At 39.3% G+C, this 24,142-nt stretch overlaps 1 protein-coding gene and 1 non-coding gene across 6 annotated transcripts; both read left to right on the top strand.

Moving 5' to 3' along the window:
• The first annotated feature begins 1,065 nt into the window (after nt 1-1,065).
• Nucleotides 1,066-22,477, top strand: COMMD6 (COMM domain containing 6). 5 transcript variants are annotated; one of them, XM_081549946.1, is made up of 4 exons: nt 1,066-1,160; nt 1,249-1,370; nt 13,724-13,876; nt 20,276-22,477. In XM_081549946.1, the coding sequence occupies exons 3-4, from the start codon at nt 13,751-13,753 to the stop codon at nt 20,324-20,326; spliced, it is 177 nt and encodes a 58-aa protein (XP_081406072.1). In that variant the 5' UTR covers nt 1,066-1,160; nt 1,249-1,370; nt 13,724-13,750; the 3' UTR covers nt 20,327-22,477. The 5 variants fall into 5 exon arrangements, with proteins under 5 accessions (XP_081406072.1, XP_081406074.1, XP_081406073.1 ...); XM_081549948.1 differs by lacking the exon at nt 1,249-1,370 and adding an exon at nt 6,266-6,344 and having other exon boundaries at nt 1,066-1,165; XM_081549947.1 differs by lacking the exon at nt 1,249-1,370 and having other exon boundaries at nt 1,066-1,165.
• Nucleotides 6,046-6,117, top strand: TRNAC-ACA (transfer RNA cysteine (anticodon ACA)). Its single transcript has one exon. It is a non-coding gene; the product is annotated as a tRNA-Cys (tRNA).
• Nucleotides 22,478-24,142: the final 1,665 nt, after the last annotated feature.

The following is a 24,142-nucleotide window of genomic DNA, read 5'->3' as shown; positions in this document are numbered from 1 at the left end:
TGCAGCTAACAATTGATGAAATCGGCATTTCAACACCTGACTTAATCAAATAGGGTTGACAAAGCAGTCATAACTAGCCCAGGAAATCTTCTGAGGAGGCCCCCACCCGTCTTTCCCTGGATCTATTGAAGAGGGTCGGTTTCTCTGCACACCTGTAACTTATTCATGGCACACCACTATGATTACTGTCTTATATATTATTTATCCTAGTAGGAATACGTCCAGCTTTCTTTATGTGTAGAGACCCTATCATCTGCCTTTAGCCTGTGTTTCATTGCCAAGCAACCATCCTAAAACATAGCCTTTTTGCAATACTTAAGAACATATCAAAACCTAATATAATTTGGCCTCATTTGTCAGCAGTATGGATAAAAAAGTGTATCCCCAATAAGAAATCATGACTAGCGTAATACCATCATGTTTCTATAAGCCAGGCATTTAATCTATTAGGTCTCCTTTTTAAAATGAGACTCTGAAAGGGCTGATGCTGAAGCTGAAACTCCAATACTTTGGCCACCTGATGCGAAGAACTGACTCATTTGGAAAGACCCTGATGCTGGGAAAGACTGAAGGCGGGAGGAGAAGGGGACGACAGAGGATGAGATGGTTGGATGGCATCACCGACTCAATAGACATGAGTTTGAGTAAACTCTGGGAGTTGGTGATGGACAGGAATGCCTGGCGTGCTGCAGTCCATGGGGTCGCAAAGAGTCGGACCCAACTGAGGGACTGAACTGAACTAGCATCGATTTCTAACCAGTCTGTGAGGCCACAAGTCTGCGCTTGCGCAGAGGGTGCTGTGGGAGGCAGACAGGATGAGTCCATGTCTATGGGATAGGTAGGGGGCGGCGGCATCCTAAAGATAGTCGTTCCTTCCCTTCACAGGTTATATGCCAAATATTAAAACCTTTTCCTTTACAATATTTTCTTTATTACTGATCGACCCCATAAAACTGGTGTCTTATTGAGACTAAGGAGACTAATACAAAGATGTTTCTAATCCTCCCCCCACGTACCCTGCGTGGGCCGGGCCTCGAGGGGCGGGAAGAGGAAGCGGAAGTGTTTGTAGCTCCTGGGAGCGTCTAACAGAGTGGATGGTGCGAGCCGTGAACCGTGCTATGGAGGAGTCCAGTGAGCCCCAGTTGGATGCTAAGTCCAAGGTAAGGTCTGGCTTGGAAGGGACTGGGGCAGCGGGCTCCGAGGCAAGAAAGACTACTCCCTGAATTGTGTTTTCTGCTTCCATTTCAGGTCACCAACCAGGTGAGTGAGTGGCCACCCAGTCCCGTCCTCCGCCGGCCTCTGCTGGGCAAGGGATGGGCGACTGAACCTGGCCCTTCGCCCGCCGTCGGCAGCCGCGGGACGATGCCACCGTGAGCCTTTCCTAGCACTCCCCTGTTCCAAGGCCTGTGTCCGCGAGCCCCTAAGTTTCGTGCCGCCTTCCTGATTGCTCCTTCCACTTTGCTCCTGAGGTTGTGGCCACTAATCTCCCCCAACCACTCCAGCCCCAAGAGTACAGACCAGATAGTAATCTTCCTTGATTAAGCGCCGTTGATTCGACACTAGGTGCACAGTATTTGAGCATGTAATAATACAGAAAAGAAATTGTTAAAATTTACAACGATAGCACCGCAAACATTTTCTTAGCCCTTAAAAAGCAGTTTGTTGAAGATGAAGAGTTTACCTCTTTAACCTTTCAGTGTTTGTATTTTTTAATGCTTGGGATAAGAATTTGAATTTTTAAGTGTATCTCAGGATTGTTTCTTTGTTGCAAGAGTTCCTATCTTTTTTCAACTAATTGTTTTTAGCAAGTAAAGTGTAACACTACCCAGAAGAGTACTAAAACTAGAGTATTTTAAACACAGAAGTTACCCAGGACCACAAATATATAAGAAAGGGCTGAGATAAATAACGAAAACACAGGTACTGCCCTCTGACATCTGGATCCAGCTGATCTTGCTGTTGTTTTTGAGGATTCCTAAGAGATTGGGGGAAACACAGATTGTAATCAACCCCCTATCTGGCATTGCTCAGAGTTATTGCCTAATAACTTTGATGCAGTCTGTCATAAATCATCTCAACCATTTTCTTACATTAAGTCATATGTTTGTTTGAGTAAGGTATCCTGAGACTGAAGTATACTGGATTATGGAATTTTAAACATTGAACCTTTTTTTGAGGGGAGAGGGTGAAGGGGAAGGTTAGTCTGAAACATTCTTATAGTGCCGGAGATCAGAAGTTCAAAATTATCAAGAGGGAGGGGATATGTGTATAATTATGACTGATTTGCATTGTATGGCAGAAACCAACACAACATTGTAAGGCAATTTTCCTCCAATTAAAAAATAAATTAAAAAAGCCCAAAATTAGTCTTGTGGAACTAAAGTCAAGGTATCAGCAGGGCTGAGTTTCTTCTGGAAGTTTTAGGGGAGAATCTGCTTCCTTGTCTGTTTCAGCTTCCTGCATTCCTTCCCTGTGGCCTCTGCTTCCATCTTCAAAGCGCATCCTTCTGGCCTCTGCTTCTGTCATCACCTGTCTTTCTGCTGTCATCACCATGTTGCCTTCTTTGATGCTGACCCTTCTCCAGAAAAACCTCCCCACATCAAGATCCTTAATTTAGATGTATCTAGAGTCTGTTTTGTCATGTAGAGTAACATATTGACAGGTTTCTGGGGATTGCAATGTGGACATCTTTGGGGATTGTTACTCAGTCTGATCCACATCCCTTCCATGCATTCGTTCACATGTTATATGATTGTGCATAGAAAAAGCCAAGATAATTTACAAGTAGATTATTAGAAATGATATTAGAGTTTAGGATGATGATTCAGTGTTTTTCTGTAGTTCAAACAGAGAGTTGAAAAATATTTTTGAAAAGATGTCATTTATGACATTAGTAGAACATAAGTGGAGAAGGCAATGGCACCCCACTCCAGTACTCTTGCCTGGGAAACCCCATGGATGGAGGAGCCTGGTAGGCTGCAGCCCATGGGGTTGCGAAGAGTCGGACATGACTGAGCGACTTCACTTTCACTTTTCACTTTCATGCACTGGAGAAGGAAATGGCAACCCACTCCAGTATTCTTGCCTGGAGAATCCCAGGGACGGAGGAGCCTGGTGGGCTGCCGTCTATGGAGTCGCACAGAGTCGGACACGACTGATGTGACTTAGCAGCAGCAGCAGCAGCAGCAGCAGAACATAAGTGCCTTGCAATAAATCTAACAAAAGATGTTTAAACTTTTATGAAGAAAATTATAAAAAAGTGACTGACTTCTGGTTTCTGGTCCAGTGTATAAGGAGTTTGGAAGTCATCACTCTTGCTTTGAAATAAGTGAAAATCTGAACAGACTGAAAAATGAACAGCTCTTCCTGGATTTGTCAGAGAAGTGAGGTCACAGGGCAAACTGCTGTCCCTCGAATTGGAAAGACAGGTGAATACAGAGAATCACAACTTGTCACAACAGAAATCTCCATAAAATCCAGTGCCAGGGTAGGAAAACCCAAACTTTAATTGATGAATTCTTGGGAGGCTCAGTGTAGACAGGTGTGAGTTAAAATCTCAGTTACCCCACCCCCTACCCCCAGTCGTTAGGGGGACCTCACACTTCTGTTTTACCTCCAGGAACTCAAATAGAATATTTTTTTCAAAGTTCATGATGTGTTTTTTGATATTATGTTTTAAAATACAGACAGAATGGTTATTTGTATTTAGTAGTATTGTAAGGGGAAAAAATCCTTGACATAGCAATAAGTCATTTCTATTTGTAGTATATGCTTTTTCAATGTACCAGATATAGCTCATTTTTAGGACTAATACTAGTTTAAATTCTATGAGCTGTAATACCTTCTCTCTTTAAGTATTTCTCACCAATATAAGAATCAGCAAGATTAATTGGGACCACACACCCAGTGAGAGTTCACACCTCACATGCAGTCCATCCGCAACCATTCTCTCTTACATTCTCTAAATTTATCTCCCCTTGCTGCCACCATCTTCTTGCATAGATATTGTTGTTTAGTCACAAGTCATGTCCAGCTCTTTGCGTCCCTGTGGACTGTAGCCTGCCAGGCTCCTCTGTCCATGGGCTTGCCCAGGGAGAAATACTGGAGTGGGTTTCCATGTCCTCCTCCAGGGGATCATGATCCAGAGACTGAACCCGTATCTCCTGTATTGCAGGTGGATTCTGTACCACTGAGCCACCAGGGAAACCCATAGATACTGCATTTGGCTCACAGTTTAGTCTTTTTGTTTTCCTTCTTAAAACTTCACGTGCTATTCGTCAATCTGGAGGGACTTTTGCCATCTAGACCAGGTTTTTTCTCTTCTTGAAGCCAATTATAAGAGAGTTCTGTCTTACTAGAAAAAAGTCTTATTTTCCTTGGCTTAAAGGCTCTTCAAAAAATGACTCTATCTCTTCCACACTCTTCTAGCTCATGCCACTCCAGCTTCGTTGTTCCTTGTACATGCCAAGCATGCTTCTCCCTCTGTCCAGACTGCTTCTTTCTCCAGGTATCCATGGGGCTTTTTCCTTCACTTGACTCGTGTGTCTCTGTATTCAAAAAACCATCTCCTCATAGAGATCTGCCCCAGGCTCCAACTAAATAGCCTTCCTGGTCACTCTGTCCCTTTACATGCATTTTAAAAACCTCTTTTGGGACTTTTAGTGAATAAGACTCTGAGCTCCCACTGCAAGGGGTGCAGTTCCCATCCCTGGTTGGGGCACTAAGAGATCATATGTCAGGAGGTGCAGCCAAGAAAAATTATTTTTTTTCACACTGCAACCATATTGTTTATGTATTTGCTTATTGTCTGTCTTCCCTACTAGAAGGTAAGTTTCTGAGGTCAGGAACTTTTAATTTTTTTTTTATAGTCCCAGTGTCTAGAACACAATATTGTTATTGTTTTGTAAATACTTCACTGAATATTGGGGCATAGATACATAGTAACTTGTCCAGAGCCACATGGGTAGAAGGATGCAGAGGTGAAATTCAAACTCAGGTCTGTCGACTTGAGTCTGAACTTGTTAAATTTAACAAACAATCCTATCTTATCCAGCACCAGAAGGTCTAAGGTTACTCATTGCTTCACATTCCGATACTTACAATCATTGTTTTGAACTAATTCACGGTTAAAATTCACGGTTCCCTTTTATAGGTGTCTAATTAGAACCCCTTATCATAGATGAATGATTGTTTCTATTGTTTCCACATTTTAGTGCTTTCCTTCTTGCTAATTTTATAGTATAAATCAACAGAAGGATGTGTATTGACACATGACATCTAGTGCCATTTTCCCTCTTCCTATTGATGAGATATGTGTCCGAACTAAGTTGCTTCAGTTGTGTCAGACTCTGTGACCCCGTGGATTCTAGCCCACCAGGCTCCTCTGTCCATGGGATGCTCCAGGCAAGAATACTGGAGTGGGTTACCATTCCCTTCTCCAGGGATCTTCCCAACCCAGGGATTGAACCTGCATCTCTTGAATCTCTTGCATTGGCAAGTGGGTTCTTTACCACTATCGTCACCTAATATATATGGGACAGTGACTTAAATTTTTGTACAGTTTGTGTAATAGTTTATAAAATGCATGACTGTTCTTGTTCTCTTGTGTGTTGTGTTGGGAGCTACAAGTCACATGAGGATGTATGAACTCCCCTCAGGGACTTCACAGTCTAGTAGATGGTGCGGGAGGAGACAGATCCACAGATGAGCACTATTCAAGGCAGAATGTTCTAAGTGCTGCGGTGTAAAAAGTGACATGAACATTCATAGATTGAGTAAACCACGAAGGTCTTCACAGCAGGGAGAACTGGGAGGCATTTTGAATTTTAGATGGACCTTTGAGAGTTGTATTCTAGAGGAATGAGCAGCATGAGCAAACGTGTAAAGACTGAAAGATAATTTAAAGAAAGGATGCAGTCCAGCTTGAGCACGAAAGTGATTTGGGACTATGCTCCGAGAGGACTTAACTGCTAGGGGAAGTGTTGTAACTATTTCCTGAGGCAGTAGGTTTTGACCTGCAATGCTAGATTTGGTCTGTTTTTGACTTCCCTGGTGGCTCAGAGGGCAAAGCATCTGCCTACAATGCAGAAGACCCAGGTTCGATCCCTGGGTTGGGAAGATCCTCTGGAGAAGACAATAGCACCCCACTCCAGTACTCTTGCCTGGAAGATCCCATGGATGGAGGAGCGTGGTAGGCTTCAGTCCATGGGGTTGCAAAGAGTTGTACACGACTAAGTGACTTCTCTTTCTTTCTTTCTATAAGTAGTGTTGAGAGTCTTCTCTGGATTGGAGCTGAAAAAGACCAAAGGCAAGAAACTGATTAGGAGGCCGCAGTAAGATTGAAGGCAAGCTTTTTTTTTTTTTTAATCATTTGTTTATCTCATTTTTGGCTGCTCTTGAGTCTTCGTTGCTGTATGCAGGATTTCTCTAGTTGTTGTGAGCGGTGGCTACTCTTCCTTGCAGTGCACAGGCTTCTCACTGTGGTGGCCTCTCTTGTTGTGGAGCACGGGCTCTAGGCACACAAATTTCAGTAGTTGTGGCTCGTGGTCTTTAGAGTGTGGGCTTTAGTAGTTGTGGACGGGCTCAGTTGCCCCATGGCTTGTGAGATCTTCCCTGACCAAGGATTGAACCTGTGTCCCCTGCATTGGCGGGTGGTTTCTTAACCACCGGACCACCAGGGAAGTCTGAAGGCAGGCTTTTTAACAGACGTTGTAATGGTGAGATTGGGAAGGAGGGAGAAAATGTCAGTGGCACTGACTGAAATCAAATCTTGAGTACCTAGGAATTCATAAGTGTTTTGTGCTGCGGAGAGACAAAAATCAAAGTTAACTGAAGTTTCAAACCTGAGCCACTTGGAAAATAGATCATTAAAACATTGTTTTAATTATTTGTATTTACTACAGTTTCTATAAATGAATAGAGTTCAGATTAGCTGGTTTTGAGAATTCATTTTTGATAAATCATCATATATCGTAGTAAGTTTATTAACAAAGCTATTTTCAGCTAGTTGTGTTTACTCTGTTTGAGTTATCTGTCACCGCATGACAAACCGCCCCAAACTTAGTGACTTAAAACAGCTGTTTAATTGTCTCTCATGAGTCTGTGGGTTAACTGGGCTTGGCTGGGTGGTGGTTTCTACGCCTTCTCGGGTCAGCTGGGACTTCAGTCATCTAGGAGCCTAACTGGGCCGGAAGTGAAGAGGTCTCACTCACGTGCTAGTCACGACCTGGCCTGAGAGCTCAGTTGGAGCTGATCATAGCCGTGACTTGGTTCTTCTTCATGTGGCTGCTCACGTCATGGTGGCTGGGTTCCAAGTGGGTAGGTCACAAGATCCAGCATTCCATGAAGAAGGAAGCCTATGCTTCCAGTTCTCCTAAGGCTCAGGCTCACAGGTTCCAGAGCACCTCTTCTGCCATATTCTACTTGTCCAAACAAGCACAGGGACAGCTCAGATTTGTGCAGGGAGAAAATAAGGCCCCCTTCTTGATGTGAGGAGTGATGTGTACTTACAGAGAGGAGTGGAATTAGTTGTGGAAACTGTCTTTGGAGATCACTTACCATATACCCCCGAATTTCTAAACATATTAGTTCAGCAGATAACTTATTTGAACATTCAGTTTGTATCAGATCAGTTAATGTTACAGTAGATTCAGTAGTAACTAGATTGATAAGGCCATTTCCCCCTATGGGGACATAGGAGATAAATCATAATTAACATGATTTTAGAAACTGTTAAGTACTATGAAGGCTTCCCTGGTACTCAGCAGTAAAGAATCCGCCTGCCAATGTAGGAGGCCCAGGTTCAGTGCCTGGGTCAGTAAGATCCCCAGGAGAAGGAAATGGCAACCCACTCCAATATTCTTGCCTGAGAAATCCCACAGACAGAGGAGCCTGGTGGGCTAACAGTCCATGGGGCCACAAAGAGTCGGACACAATTAGCAACTAAACAAAAACAGTAAGTCCTATGAAGAAAATGAAAACATGGATCAAGGTGCTGCTGAGCAAGATGAGAAAGGCTTATTAGCAAACATTGTCTGCTTAGGCTAGAGCTAATAATATTCACAAGTGGCTAGTGGCTACTGTATTGGACAACTCAGGTCTAGCATTTAGAAGATGCTAACCATTCTTGCCCCATCCCAGACCTGTCTGCTTTTCTTTACCTATTAGAACTTCATGTAATTATGAATCATTGTCTTGTTGCAGCTATGTATTGATATAATGAAAGGCGCTGGGATATGGAATCAGACGAATTTGGATATGAATACCAGCTCTGTTAGTTTTGTATCCTTGGATGAGTTGCTTAACCAATCTTTTCCTTATAGTACTTTAGAGAGCAATTAATGTGTACAGAATACTTTCCATTTGAAAACTTTCATTTAAAAAAGGAGAGAACATATAAATGTGTATTTTGTGACTCTGGCTATAAAAATTGCATACAGGGACTTCCCTGCTGGTCCAGTGGTTAAGAATCTGCTTTGCAATGCAGGGGACCCAAATTCAATCCCTGGTCAGGGAACAAAGATCCCACATGCCTTGGAGCAACTAAGTCCATACGCCTCAACTCCTAAGCCCATGTGCCACAACTAGAGAGTCCATGCACCACAACAAAAGATTCCACGTTATACAACAAAGACCTGATGCAACCAAATAAATAAATATATTAAAAAAAAATTGCATACAAAAACTAGGAATGAGGACACAGGAATATGATGATAGTTTTTCAGATAACAGAGTTTTGCATGATTATTTTTTAAATTTTTTCCTAGGTTGTGTTTTGAAAAATAAAAATTAAATTTAAACTGAAATTGTCTTAAAATTTTTTTCTTTGTGCAGTTCTTATTGTGATGTTTTTATGTTACTAATAACTTCAGCCATAATTTCTTGTTGTTCAGTTGCTAAAGAGTTGTGTCCAACTCTTTGCGACCCCATGTATTGCAGCACGCCAGGCCTCCCTGTCCTTCCTTATCTCCTGGAGTTTGCTCAAACTCACGTCCATTGAGTTGGTGATGGCATCCAACCATCTCATCCTCTGTCAACCTATTCTCCTCTTGCCCTCAGTCTTTTCCCAGCATCAGGGTCTTTTCCAGTGAGTTGGCTCTTTGTGTAAGGTGGCCAAAGCAATGGAGCTTCAGCTTCAGCATCAGTCCTTCCAATGAATATTTGGGGTTGATTTCCTTTAGGATGGACTGGTTTGATCTCCTTGCTGTCCAAGGGACTCTCAAGCATCTTTTCCAGCACCACAGTTCGAAAGCATCAATTCTTCGATGCTCAGCCTTCTTTATAGTCCAACTCTCACATCCATACATGACTACTGGAAAAACCATAGCTTTGACTATATGGTCCTTTGTAGGCAAAGGATGTCTCTGCTTTTGAATATTTGAATATGCTGTCTAAGTTTGTCATAGCTTTTCTTCCAGGGAGCAAGTGTCTTTGAATTTCATGGCTGAGGTCACCATCTGCAGTGATTTTGGAGTCCAAGAAAAGAAAATCTACCACTGTTTTCATTTTTTCCCCACCTATTTACCATGAAGTCATGGGACCAGATGCCATGATCTTCGTTTTTTGGATGTTGAGATATAAGCCAGCTTATCAACTAATTTTAGCGTGACAGACTACAGCTAATTTCTTTGTTTACCTTCTTATCTATACTTGCATCTTGATTGTTTTTTTCTTTGTATTCATTTTGCTTATGGATATTCTCTCTCTTTTTTTTAACTATTAGGTTTTTCTGTATTTTTTCTTTTAAAATCGTTTCCTTCATTCTATAAGAAATTTGAACTCTATTGCTTTATTTTTAATATTCTCCATAGCCCTGTTTTTGTTTTTCTTTTATTCTTTTGAAAATCTTCTCTGCAGCTAATTCCTATTTAAGGCTCAACCACACTTATTAGAAGTCTTGTTTTTAAGTCTTGTTTTTAAATTGCATGTAAATATTCAGTTTAGAATCTGGGAAATTCTCATCCCATAAACTTAATCCCAGCTGTTTTCCCCATGTAAAAAGCTCTTTTCCCCACAGTAAATGACACCTCTCCCTATTTTCCCATCTGCCAGTTCCACCATCCTAATGGTCAGTGAATTCCAACATTGTTTTCTTTAAGTGCTGTTCGGCTTGAAATGTTCTGGATAATCCAGAGTTTTATTTCAGACTTCAATATTTTACTCTATCATTTTATTGTGAACAGTAAAAATAGAACTTCTTGCATCAATGAGTTGTATGGCCGAATACATTTAAAAAATGATTGGTTAGGTTTCTGAATGTTACCATCTAACTGATACAAAATGATATCTCTAATCATGAACGCCCTTGAAGTCTGTTCTGGAAGTTCTAGCCACTTACCGAACATTTTTTTTGGTTAATTTTATTGGAGTATGGTTGATTTACAATATTGTTTTGCATGTACAGCAAAGTGATTAAGTTATATATACATATATTCATTGTTTTTTTGATTCTTTTCTCTTATAGGTTAATCATCACTTTTTGATAATACTTTTAGACTTAAAATATAAAAAGTCCTGGTTCCTATATGATATATTCTCCTAGTCATTTGGGCTCAAACTTTTATAGTTGTGTTTGATACCTCCCTTAGCCCTGCAGACGATCATCAAGACTTATCAAGTCATTCTTTTATCAATAAGCTTAATCCTACTTGTCACCACTGTAGTTCCGGTACAGAAAACCTTGAACCTGGATTGCTGTGTTCTGCTGCCACTAGATGAATATTTTTAAATCAATACTTTCATACTGTTGTCTGTACTCAGAAACTTTTAGTGAGTACCCATTGCCAATTGGAAAAGTTTAAATGACTTACGTGATAATGTTTTTCATAATAAGATAAAATACAGCTGACCCTTGAACAGTATAGGGATTAATCAGTATGTAATTTATAGTTGGTCCTCCATATCCTGGGTTCCTCTGCCTATACGTGGGTTCAACCAGCTGCAGACCATGTAGTACTCTGCTGTTTACTGTTGAAAAGCATCTGTGTGTAAGTGGGTCCCTGCATTCAAACCCACATTTTTAAAGAGTCAACTCTAAATGAGAGTATTTTGAAAACTTCTGAAAACTTGTACAATTTTGCAAAAAGTTACGGCTTTTGATTCTTGAACTTTTGTCAGCTGTATTTTCCATACTTTCTTTTAAGAACCTTTCACTTGAAGACACATAAATGCTCTGCCCCTTAGCCAGATATCAACTATCTTCATCTGTAGTTGGTTCAGCTTAATATTTACCAAGCATTTGTTCTTTGCTCGATGTGTGTTTAAGGAATATATAAAACATTTTTTCCCTCTCATTTTCAGTTCTGTTATTCTTCAAACCTAACCTGAACTTTATCCCCACTAACGCTTTCCTTTCAATAAAATTTTCCTTTCAACCAAAAAAGTGGAGCTCACTGACATATCCTCCCCCTCTTCTGCTACATGTGCAGGGTAACATATATACCAAAACATACATAACATATGAATTGTTTAATTAATAATTTTACTTTTTCTAGTTGTATTGAGATATAATTGAAATACAGCTCTGCCTGATGACTTGACATACATATACTGCAGGACGATTACCATAGTATATTTAATTAACCTCCATCTCCTCAAATAGTTACCAAAAAATTTAAAGGTGAACATCTGTGTAATTACAATCAAAATACAAGAAATACAACACTACCACTACCTTTCCCTGGTGGCTTAGAGGTAAAGAATCCCCTTGCAGTGCAGGAGATGTGGGTTTGATCCCTGGGTCGGGAAGATCCCCTGGAGAAGGGAATGGCAGTCCACTCCAGGATTCTTGCCTGGGAAATCCAGTGGACAGAGGAGCCTGGTGGGCTACTGTCCATGGGATCACAAGAGTCGATCATAACTTAGTGACTAAACCACTGCCACGCAGTACCCTAGAAGCTCACCATATGCCCATCCCCAGTCAAATATCCTCCACTTTCCTCCCTGGAAGTAATGGTTATCCTTCTATGGTAATCATATTCTTGCTTTTTTCCATAGTTTTGCCATCTGTGTACTCATCTGTAAACGATATCATGTTTACTTTTTTTCAAGTTTTAAGTGAATGGAATAATGAAATTTTTGACTTGTTTCTTTCAAGATTTTTTGTGTTAAGGGTAGCTGAAGTTCATTCATTTTCATTGCTGTGCAGCATTTCTTTTATTACTAATGAACATCTGAATTATCTGTAGTTTAGGGCTATTTTGAATATAATAACTTCTGAGAACTTTATAAGTATCCTGTTTTTCTAGGTTTTATCCCTAGTAATTGACTCACTGGATCTCTGGACATGTATAACTTCAGTTTAAGTGAAGCTAATTTTCTGAAAGACTGGCCCAGTTTAGACTACCATCAGTGCACTGTGACACATCCTTCCATGCCAGTTTTAGAATCATCAGACTTAAAATTGTGCTATTTTGGTGGGTGTGTAGTGATATCTCTTTGTGGTTTAAATGTGCATTTTCCTGTTTCCTTTCCATATATTTATCAGCTTGTAGTTCTTTTCTTGTTTACCCATTATCCTTTCTCTATTTTTGTATGGAAAACTTTTATTTTAAAAGAACCTGTACAGTCTTTTTACTTACCAAAGATGTTAACCTTTTATCAGGACCAGCCTGGCCTTCCTGCTGTAGCTGATTTTGTCTAAAGCCAGTCTGAAGATGGGAGGAAAGTTTGGTCCTTATACTAAACCCACCTTTTATAAAATTTTATTAATAAGTAAAGCTGTTTGCCTAGTAAGCATTCATTTGGTCGCAAAAGGTATTAGTCAATAGATATTTTTGGTAAGTACCTACTGTGTCTTACCTATCTGCCTAAGCTTTGGGTACAAGATACAAAATTCTTCCATATACTGTCTTAAGTTTTGAGCTCTGTATTAAGGGCTGCATTTATCCAGTCCTGTTGTATGTCTAGGAAACACTGAGCAATCATTGAAAAGAATTAGCTAGAAAGTATTATGGCAACCAGTAGTCAATAAGCATGTAATCTTTGGAGTCAAACAGACTTTGGTTTCAGCTATGAGTCCAGAAACGTGTGACCTTGTGTATATTATGTCAACTCTCTGAAATTCAGTTTTATCATCTGCAAAATGGAAATAATAGTCTATAATGTTATGATGATTCAGTGAGGCATTTAATGCATGTAAACTGCCTAGGACATCACCTGGCAAGTATCCGTCAGCAGTGATGAAATCTAAAACCACCTTCCCCAGTATTTATGCTAGTGTAAGGTTTCAGGTCAAGGACTGAGATGAGGAAGGAAACTGGAATGGTTCTCATGTGTGCCTCAGTCAAATATGAAGATAGTATACAACTCACGTTCCATTTTAGGACTTTCGGGTTGCGAAATGTGGGCAGGACATATGTGGAACAGGAAAATGAGATAAGAGATGATTCAAAAGTCCCCTTAAGGACAGAAGCAAACTGAAAAAACAAAGGAAAACGATATTGACACATCTACCTCCATTACACATCTGGCGGAAAATTTTGTTTTTGTGTTTTCCCTTCTGTAATTATGACAGTGTTGTTTTCCAACCCTGTTTGTGTCCCTTTGCCTCTCTCCATGTTTATTTGATTATTATCCCCCTAACAATATTAAGTTGAAGACATTTTCTTTTATTATGATTAGCCTTGAAGTTAAAACTTGAATTCGAGAGCAGTAAATTTGAATAAATATCTGCATTCAGGGCAGTGTTATAACTGGTGTATTATTGTGAACTCTTTCATTACAGCTCATAGATTTTCAGTGGAAGCTGGGTATGGCTGTGAGCTCCCACAGTTGCAGATCTCTTAAGTATCCTTATGTTGCAGTGATGCTCAAAGTGGCAGATCATTCAGGCCAAGTGAAGAACAAGTCCTTTGAAATGACAATCCCACAGTTTCAGGTTTGTGATATAACTCATTCAGTTTTAGCTGTTATTCTGTAACTGCTGCTTAAAAAGATACATAAAATCATTTTTAAGGGAAAATTTTAACTTTTTATTTGCAATTCTTTTGAATGCTTTACATTTATTAACACATATAAAAGATCTCAATTTGTTTTATTTGGGAATTATTAATATATTATTTTCAATATAATATGTTGAATTTATATACTTTGACACTCCATCACTTCCATAGTACTCATCTGTGAGTGTATTTTAGAAATTTGCAAAAAAAATAAAATAAAGAAATTTGCCTCTTTTCTAGCAGGGTATTTACTTTGTATTTAACTGTTTTTTTCTTCTTAGGCTTAATATTCAAGAATGATGAAGCTAAATGAATCTGACCTTTGAACAGTATTGACCTTGAATTTTCTGACTAATAATGTTTACTAAATGCAGATCAGACCACTAGTACTAGTACTTCATAGCTAATTTTATCTGCTAGGGTTTTGAGTAACTTAGTAGTTTATATTTAGAATCATGTTATATATATTATTATTATTTTTAGTGTGTGTGCGTGCACGCACACTCAGTTTCTCGGATATGTCCAATTCTCTGTGGGCCCATGGAGTAAAGCCCACCAGGCTCTTCTGTCCATGGAATTCTCCAGGCAAGAATACTGGAGTGGGTTGCCATTTCATCTCCGAGGGGATCTTCCTGACCAAGGGATCAAACCTGTAACAGTTGAGTCTCCTGCATTGGCAGGCGGATTCTTTATCACTGCACCACCTGGGAAGCCCGTTATATATATTATAATTCCACCTCTTTTCTGTAAGCAAGAAAGGGAGAAAGAAGGTAGATGAGAAATCAAATTTTCTTTTCAATGTACATACAGGGAAATGCTTTGTCTTTGGCTAATTTAACTGACCTTAGAGTTTTGTTTGTTCATTTTGATACCTACAGTGAGTGAATAGATATGAATTCTTACTTACAGCTCTTCCTACTCTAAAAAAGTCAAATAATCAAAGAAAGGCCACCATGATGAATGAAATGGAAATGTAATGAGAATTCTTTATAAAACTGAAAATATATTGGTCCCAGACTTTTTTTCTTAATATATATACTTTGTTGAAGTATGGTTGACTTACAGTGTTTCAGGTGCACAGCAAGGTGATTCAGTTACACATACACATAAATTATTTTTGAGATTATTTTCCATTATAGGTTATTACAAGATATTGACTATTGTTCCCTGTGCTATCCAGTATACCTTTGTTGCTTGTTGTATATCTGCTGTTTCTTTAAAATTAGAAATCTAGCATTCTATTCATACAAAATCAAGTGGAATCAAAATGTCATAATTTTTTTAGTTAGACAAAATCTATGTTTTCTAAAATATATATACAACACATACTATATATATATATATGTATATATATATATACACTGGCGACCCACTCCAGTACTTTTGCCTGGAAAATCCCATGGATGGAGGAGCCTGGTGGGCTGCAGTCCATGGGGTCACTAAGAGTCGGACACGACTTAGTGACTTTACTTTCACTTTTCCCTTTCATGCATTGGAGAAGGAAATGGCAACCCACTCCAGTGTTCTTGCCTGGAGAATCCCAGGGACGGGAGAGCCTGGTGGGCTGCCGTCTTTGGGGTCGCACAGAGTCAGACACGACTGGCGCGACTTAGCAGCAGCAGCAGCATGTGTATACAAAAGCTTTTCTACCACACTTGATAAAGACTTGAGAAGGAACTTCAAAAAAAAAAAAGAGAAAAGTTGGAGACATTGGAAAGCATAAACGAAGTGAAATGGGAGCACTGAATATGGAATAGAAAAAATGGAACAAACTAGATAAAAATAAAAGATCATCATATAGGCCAGTTGGTTTTAAACATGGCTGCTCGTTAGAAACATATCTGGGATTTTGAAGAAAAAAAGTAATACCTTGACATTTGTATTTTTTATCAGATTCCAAGATAATTCTCATATGCATCTGGATTTTAAAAAGTGATTACAAGTTTTTCTATTAAATAGCAATTTTGGTGATACAGAATTCTATTATTTTTCTGTTGACCAATCATGATACAATGGTATTAAGTGAGTAATAGTTACATTAATCACAGTAGTAAAAGATGTTTATCAGTTTTTAAAATCAATAGCCAGACAAAAATAAAAGATAATTACAGTTGCAAGCCATAATGGGAACATGATTAACCTAGCAGTATAAAATAATTGCATACACTTTGGGGGGTCAAGCAGAGTGATGTGGTAAGTGGAAGTGCAAACATGCATATGTTTTCATCTGCCTGGCCAGTCTGTGTCTTTTGGTTGGCGCATTCAATCCATTTACATTTAAGGTAATTATCGATATGTATGATCCTATTTCCATTTTCTTTTGGGTGTATTTTCTGTAGGTCTTTTCCTTCTCTTGTGTTTCCTGTCTGGAGAAGTTCCTTTAGCACGTAAAGATGGTTTGGTGGGGCTGATTTCTCTTAACTTTTGCATGTCTGGAAAGCTTTTGATTTCTCCATCATATCTGAAGGAGAGTCTTGCTGGGTAGAGTATTCTTGGTTGTAGGTTCTTCCCTTTCCTCACTTTAAATACTGCGTGCCATTCTCTTCTGGCTTGTTGCGTTTCTGTTGAGAAATCAGCTGATAACCTGATGGGAGTTCCCTTGTATGTTGTGTGTCATTTTTCCTTTGTTGCTTTTAATATTGTATCTTTGTCAGTTTGATAACTATGTGTCTTGGGGTGTTCCTCCTTGGGTTCATCCCGCCTGGGACTCTCTGCTTTTCTGGGACTTGGTTGATTATTTCCTTTTCCATCTTAGGGAAGTTTTCAGCTATTATTTCTTCAAATATTTTCTCAAGTCCTTTCTCTCTTTCCTTCTGAAACCCCTCTAATGTGAATGTTGGTGCTTTAATGTTGTCCCAGAGGTCTCTTAGGCTGGCTTCATTTTTTTTTTTTTCTTTTCATTCTTTTTCTATATTCTGTTCTGTGGTAGTGATTTCTACCATTCTGTCCTTCAGGTCATTTATCCATTCTTCTGCCTCCATTATTCTGTTATCGATTCCTTCTAGTGTATTGTTCATCTCTGTTTGTTTGTTCTTTAGTTCTTCTAGATCTTTGGTAAGCATTTCTTGCATTTTCTCTGTTCTGTTTCTGAGATCCTGGATCATCTTCAATATCATTATTCTGAATTCTTTTTCTAGAAAGTTGCCTATCTCTACTTCATTTACTTGTTTTGAGGGGTTTTATCATGTCCCTTTATCTAGGTTATAACTCTCTGCTTTTTCATCCTGATTACTCTCTTCTTTTTCATCCTGATTAACTTTCTGTAATGTGGTTTTTGTCCTAGTCACTGTGGGACTGTGGTTCTTCTTGCTTCGTCTGTCTGCCCTCTGATGGATGAGGCTGAGGCATCTGTAAGCTTCCTGATGGGAGGGAGAACTGGGAAAAACCAGGTCTTGCTCTGGTGGACAGGGCCTTGCTCAGCAAATCTTTAATCCAATTATCTGCTGATGGGTGGAGTTGCACTCCCTCCCTGTTAGTCATTTGGCCTATGGCAACCCAGCCCTGGGGTCTGTGGGCTCTGTGGTAGGGTTAATGGCAGCCTCCAAGAGGGTTTGTGCCAAGAGGGACCTTCCTACCAGTGCCTTCATCTCTGCGGTGAGCTGTTGCCAACCCATACATCCACAGGGGACCCTCTGACACTCGCGGGTAGGTTTGGTTCAGTCTCCTGTGGGTTTGCTGCTCCTTCCTCTGGGTCTTGGTGTGTGGAAGATTTTGTTTGTGCCCTCCAAGACTGGAGTCTGTTTCCCCCAGTCTTATGGAAGTCCTATAATTAAATCCCACTGGCCTTCAAGGTCAGATTCCCTGGGAATTCCTAGTCCCTTTATCAGATCCCCAAGCTGGAAAGCCTGATGTGGGGCTCAGAACCTCCACAAGTGGGAGAACCTCTTTGGTATTATTGTTCTCCAGTTTCTGGGTTGCCTACCTGGTGGGTATGGGATTTGATTTTATTGTGATTGTGCCTCTCCCTCCACCGTGGCTTCTTTGTCTTTGGATGTGGGGTATCGTTTTTTGGTGTGTTCCAGCGTCCTCCTGTTGATAATTGTTGAACAGCTGGTTGCAATTTTGGTACTCTTGGAAGAGGAGATGAGTGCACGTCCTTCTACTCCACCACCTTGAACTGGAACCCCAGACTTCTTTTTTAAGAAAAGCGCCTCATATACCACTCAAGGATGCTTTTTTGTAGTTTATTTATTTTCATTATTGCTCGGGCTTTTCTCTATTTGCAGCAAGTGGGGGCTAGATGCAGTACATGGGCTTCTCTTGTTATGGAGGACAGGCACGTGGGCTTCAGTGATTGTGGCACACGGGCTTAGTTGCTCTAAGGCATGAGGGCTCGAACCCATGTCTCCTGCATTGGCAGGCAGATTCTTTATCACTGAGCCACAAGGGAAAGCCCTCTGGGATACTTTTGATTTCATTTACAAACTGTATTTTCCCTCAGCTTTATTGAGGTAAAATTGACAGAAATTATACACATACAAGGTATACTATGTAATGTTTGGGTGTATGTTTACATTATGAAAAGATTCCCACTGTCAAAGTAATTAACATATCCATCATCTCACGTAGTTAACATTTTGTGTGTGTGTGGTAAAAACTTGAAATCTCTTCTCTAGCAGATTTCAAGTATGTAACACATTATTATATTATTAACTGGGGCCAGCGCCTATGCCTTAGGTCTCCAGAGCTTACTTACCTTGTAACTGAAAAGTTCTACCTCTTGACCAGCATTTCCTCATGTCCTCTACCTTCCCAGCCTTGGTAACTGCTATGTACTCTCTGTTACCATGAATTCCACTTTTTTTAGATTCCACTTATAAGTAAAATCATGCAGTATTTGTCTTTCTGTGTCTGGCTTATTTTACTTAGCATATTGTCCTCCAAGTTCACCCATATTGTCAAAAATAGCACAACTGCCTTTTCAAAGGATGAATAGTACTATGTATTTATATACACCACATTTTCTTTATCCATTCATCTGTCAGTAGACACTTGGGTTGTTTCCATACCTTGGCTATTGTGAGTAACACTGCATTGAATCTGAGAATGCAGATATCTTTTTGAGGTAGTGATTTTAAGGATTTTCTTTCCTTTTAATTTCTTTCTCTTAGAACTGATATGTCCACTTTAGAACAAAAAAGGGTCACGCTTCAACACTATTAATGTAAAGTGGTGTCTTGGAAGCAATGAAGACTAGGTTGAAAAGAAATAAATGCAGTTTATTGTGATATATGAGTAGCCTTCAGCTGAATATAAAGACCAAATCCACTTCAGAAAGGAATACAGGTCTCAGTCCTTTTGTAATTTATAATACTGGCCTAATTCTTATTTTTCTTTACTGCATTTTTGCTCCCAGATTCCACCTCTTAAAATTTTCTCAGGAAAAAGATCACAAATGGGACAGCTCTTTTAAAAGTAGTTCTTACATTGCTGATAGCTAACCAGGCAGTCAGAGCCTGTTAGTCCCATTACAGAACTGAGGATGAAGGAACATTCTTTGAGCTTTTGATAAATATCTTTCTAGTAGCTGAAATTATCATCAGTATATGTTTTTGAACATATGAACAAATGTTTACTTCCTCCTTCATAATAAATTTACACATGAATGAAAACAAAATACAGATACTCTTTTAAGAAGCAAAACAGAGAATTAAGTCCAAAGAAGAGGGAAAATATGAAGATATAAATCCAGGTGGCGCTGGTGGTAAAGAATCCTCCTGCTAATGCAGGAGACGCAAGAGATGCTGGTTTGATCCCTGAGTCAGAAAGATCCCTTGGAAGAGGAAACAGCAATCCACTCCAGTATCCTTGCCTGGAAAATCCTATGGACAGAGGAGCCTGGCAGTCCCCAGCCCATGGGATTGCAAAGAGTCAGACACGACTGAGCACACACGCATATAAGCTGCATCAGTGTTGGGTCTCTCTTGTTGTAATTGATAAGACAGCCTCTATCAATTACCTTGAAATGCAGTCTTTCACTAAATTAAAACTGGTTCAAAGCCTGGGACCCAATGTGTCATTTTTTAAAAGTCTTTATTGTCTATGACAGTGCTGGACATTTAATAAATCTTTCTGGTGTGGTCTCAAAGAACTTGGTTGGATGCTTTCAGAAAGTTTATATATGAGCTAATTATTCAACCCTACAGTAGTAGTTTTGCTTGTACCAGATTACACCTTTTGCTTCTTATGGTAACATTCGAATAATAATAGTTGAGAATTTAACATTAAAATGCAGACTTAATAAGTTATAGACCCTCTGCTGTATAGATATAATTAAAAGAACGAAAGAATCCTCTAAAAGCAAAATTAATATTGTTTTCCCCCTTTCTTCTCAGAATTTCTACAGACAATTCAAGGAAATTGCTGCAATTATTGAAACTGTGTGAAAACTGATTCTAAACCATTCTAAAATCATGGACTTCACTTTCTGCAACAAAGCTGCTTAAGGATTGAATGATATTTATTGAATGAAAGTTATTCTTTTGGTTTTCCATTTTTTTAAAATAATAATAAAAAAAAGTCAGACAAACAGGAATTACAAAGTGGTGATCGATGCACAGCTTTGTGAATGTACCAAGAACCACTGATTTGGATAGTTTAAAGGGTAAATTCTGTGGTATGTGAATTAAATCTTAATAAAAAAATAAATCAGACAAACAGTTGAATAATAGTAAAAGCAACACAAAAGTTTATGTATTAAACCAACAGTTTTAAAAATTACTGATAGTGTTACCCATTTTATAAACAAGCTCTTACATAGATGCCTTTATATACAGTCTTATATATAAAGTACATATGAGTATAAATGGCAAAAGTATTTGATTAGGATAATGTTACTTTACAAATTCAGTTTTATAAAATTCACTTGCTATGAAAGCAGTTTGTGAGAAGAGTGAGGCTGCTGCTTCTCAAAAATTTGGAATCAGGTTAGGATTGGCCATTGCTCCCTTATATTAGCCAAGCATTCAGATGTTTCTATTATTAATATTGTAGAAAGTTCAAGTATATGCAGACATAGATAAGTTTTATTAAGAATTTATATACAACTGAGTTAACCTGGTAACACAGATTATTGTGTTAGATGATCTCTTGAATTTAGATTTGTAAACCAGTTAAAATATAAAACCACAGCAGTCAACACTATATGGCATTGCTCAGTTAAACAGATCCCTGGAATAGACTATGTGGCCTAGAAATAGATCAAGATAGTTGAGACAAAGATGGTATTTCAGTTGGATCATTTAATAAATGATACTAGCAGTTACAGCACATACAAAAGTAAATTTCAGATGAGTTAACGACTTAACTATATAAAAATTAGAAGTGTTACAGAATATTTATGTTAACTAAGGCTTGGGAAGACAGCAGTTCCACAACTGTAATATAAAATATATTTGAAATATAAGAATAAAAAAATCATATGTGAGAAAAAAATGGGTCCTAAACAAAAATAAAAGACCTGCTATGTTGATGTGTAAGTTAGCTCTTAGTCTACAAACAAATTGCTTTAAATATTTGAAGTAAGAAGAGATTTTTATACAAGAAATGAGATGTTCACTTAACTGTCAGAAAGACTGAGGGAATGAGGAGAAATTATTGCTGGCTTTTAGGAAATCCAGTCGTGCAGGAATTTCAGGGAAAGCCCCTGCCAGTAATCTCTGCACAATGCAGGATGTCACCTGGAAGCCACTATACAGGCCATTTCTGCCATCTGTCAGCATGTTTGAATGAAATAAAGGCTACCTGCTTTCTTCACCCTTCTAATTTCAGTGAGAGTGCCTCTGATTGGTGGGAGTTAAACCAGGATCCTGTTGACACAGGAATCTGGTCAACTGAGTTTCTAGTCTTTCAGCACCTTTGGAAGGGAGATTTAGAAAAGCAAAAATGGTGCTGAGTATTCGTACTCTGCTGACAGGAGTTATTATGGTCTTTTTGCAAAGTGATATAGATACCCACGTTATGTAGAAATTTCACAACTCAGAAATTGCTGTTGAGAAATACATCCTTTGGAATAAAGCCACTAATCTATATAAAAACATGCAAATTTGGCTAAATGTTCACCCATTTCCAGTTTGGGCACACAGGAAGGCTGCATTTTCCAGCATCTCTTGCAGTTAGGTTGGGGCCTCTGATTGGGTTGTAGCCAGTGGAATCTGGGGCAGACGTGTCCCAAACCACATCCAGTCTTTGTCATAAACCTTTCCTTGTCTTCCAAGCTTTCTCTCATGTTGACTGCTGGAAACAAAGAAATCTGAGATAGTGAACCCATAAGATGGATCCCCTGAATCACAACTGAAGGCACACACCTCATGGTAACAGCCTGACTTGCACCAGGCAGTGATGTCAGCTAGAAACAAACTTGTTGTGGTAAGCTGGTGAGATTTTTAGAGTGTTCGTTACAACAGGAAGTGAGCATAAACTTGAATAACACAAGGTATTTGTATGAAAATTTTTACTGTAACATTTTCTCAAGCTGTACAAAGCAAAATGAAGCAGCGACTGTCTATAATAAAGAATTGAAGAAATGGTTGAATAAATTCATTGTATCTCTGCTATAGCATCATTCACCTGCCATTATCAATATGTATTAACAATACACTTGCTGTTAACACATACAGTTATTTCATAAAACCATGTAAAATGTACTCAGTATATATTTGAATTCTTAATGGAAAATTAGGGAAATCAAGGAAAGATGTTTACCATATTGTAAGCATTGATGGAGAGGGTATATAAAGAGGAAGAGGAAGAGCAATTAAAAAATTATTTTTAAGTTCATATTGCATTATAGAAAAATACCATTTTATAAAAAATACTTGAGGGACTTCCCTGGCAGTCCAGTGGTTAAGACTCCATGCTCCCAATGCATAGGGCATAAGTTCCATCCCTGGTTGAGGACCTAAGATCCAGCATGCTACATGGTGTGGCCAAAAAAAGACTGAAAAAAATCGTTAAAAAATACTCGGTAAAAGTGTTGGTTTTTATGTATGCTTCTGAAAAGTCCTTACAGTTCTTTTTATGGTATAATGTATTTTTAACAAATGTGTAGTGCATCCCTAAACCAGGATAGACAAACCTGAAATACATCAAACAGGGCTCACTGTGCTATAGAAATGGTGACCCCAGCTGGGGTCTGACATTTTGGCAGGCACCACTGCAAGAAACTTCATTTCTACCTCTTACCTTTGTTTCCTCTTCTGACCCTCCCTGCTGGGAATTTTAAGTCCACTTCACACCCTGTCAGCATAACTGCAGGTCTGTTATGTGAATCCACTTTCTTGGTCTTCTGCTTGGTAGCACACTAGTGTGAGGAGCCCAGGTTTACTGCCTGCGGCTGCCCACCCTTGTCCTCAGACCCCACCAGCATGAAGGGTTAGTTGACTGGTCATTCATGCTTACCAGCTGCCCACAGATGTACTCCGTTACCCACCCTTTGCGAAGTAGCATGCTAAAGATTGTAGGATTACGAGAAGGCAAAGCCCTTTTCTGTCCCTACTTCTGTCCTTTTGGGTACCAACTTCATTTAGTTCTTCAGTTGCTCAGTCGTGTCCAACCTTGCGACCCCTTGCACCTGCAGTGCACCAGGCTTCTCTGTCCTTTACTATCTACTGAAGTTTGTTCAAACTCGTGTCCATTGAGTTACGATGCCATCCAACCATCTCATCCTCTGTCACCCCCTTCTCCTGCCCTCAATCTTTCTCAGCATCAGGGTCTCATCCAGCAAGTTGGCTCTTTGCAACAGGTGGCTAAAGGACTGGAACTTCAGCTTCAGCATCAGTCCTTCCAATGAATATTCAAGCAACTTCACTGTAACCGCCCACCCACCCCACCAAAATCAGAGTAGAAACCTGCCCTCCCAATCTGAGTTAAAACCATACACTTCCCAGACTGTGCTTAGAATCTTTCCATCGCCCACCCACTCGAGTTTAACACCCTCTACTCTTCTCTCCCACCCTCATTCTTGGTGTTTTAAGGTTATGTGCAAAGAGGCCCAAAGTAAGCCTCTAATCCAAACACTGGGTGATGAATTTGATGAGAATAAATTTAAATTGCATGTTTATCTTATGAATTTCAAAGGCAAGTTAGTTTTTTTTTTTCCCATAGTACAGTTTCTACACTTTTCATTGAAAACATCTATTTTGCTTATTATGAGTTTAAAGAGCTTCAGTGGTTAGCCTGGGAATTAAGCACTGTTTGTAACA

Source organism: Giraffa tippelskirchi, chromosome 12 (genome assembly GCF_054371585.1).
Source record: "Giraffa tippelskirchi isolate mGirTip1 chromosome 12, T2T-mGirTip1v1.2.pri, whole genome shotgun sequence".
Taxonomy (NCBI): domain Eukaryota; kingdom Metazoa; phylum Chordata; class Mammalia; order Artiodactyla; family Giraffidae; genus Giraffa; species Giraffa tippelskirchi.
This window is presented reverse-complemented; position numbering and strand designations above follow the sequence as displayed.

Bases quoted from the DNA above. Each gene is read 5' to 3' on its own strand.
- COMMD6 (XM_081549945.1), top strand. From the start codon at position 1,095: ATGGTGCGAGCCGTGAACCGTGCTATGGAGGAGTCCAGTGAGCCCCAG. The intron at 1,161-1,248 runs GTAAGGTCTGGC...CTTCCATTTCAG, and splicing joins AGTTGGATGCTAAGTCCAAG to GTCACCAACCAGGTGAGTGA. The intron at 1,371-6,265 runs GTGAGCCTTTCC...TTCTATAAGTAG, and splicing joins AGCCGCGGGACGATGCCACC to TGTTGAGAGTCTTCTCTGGA.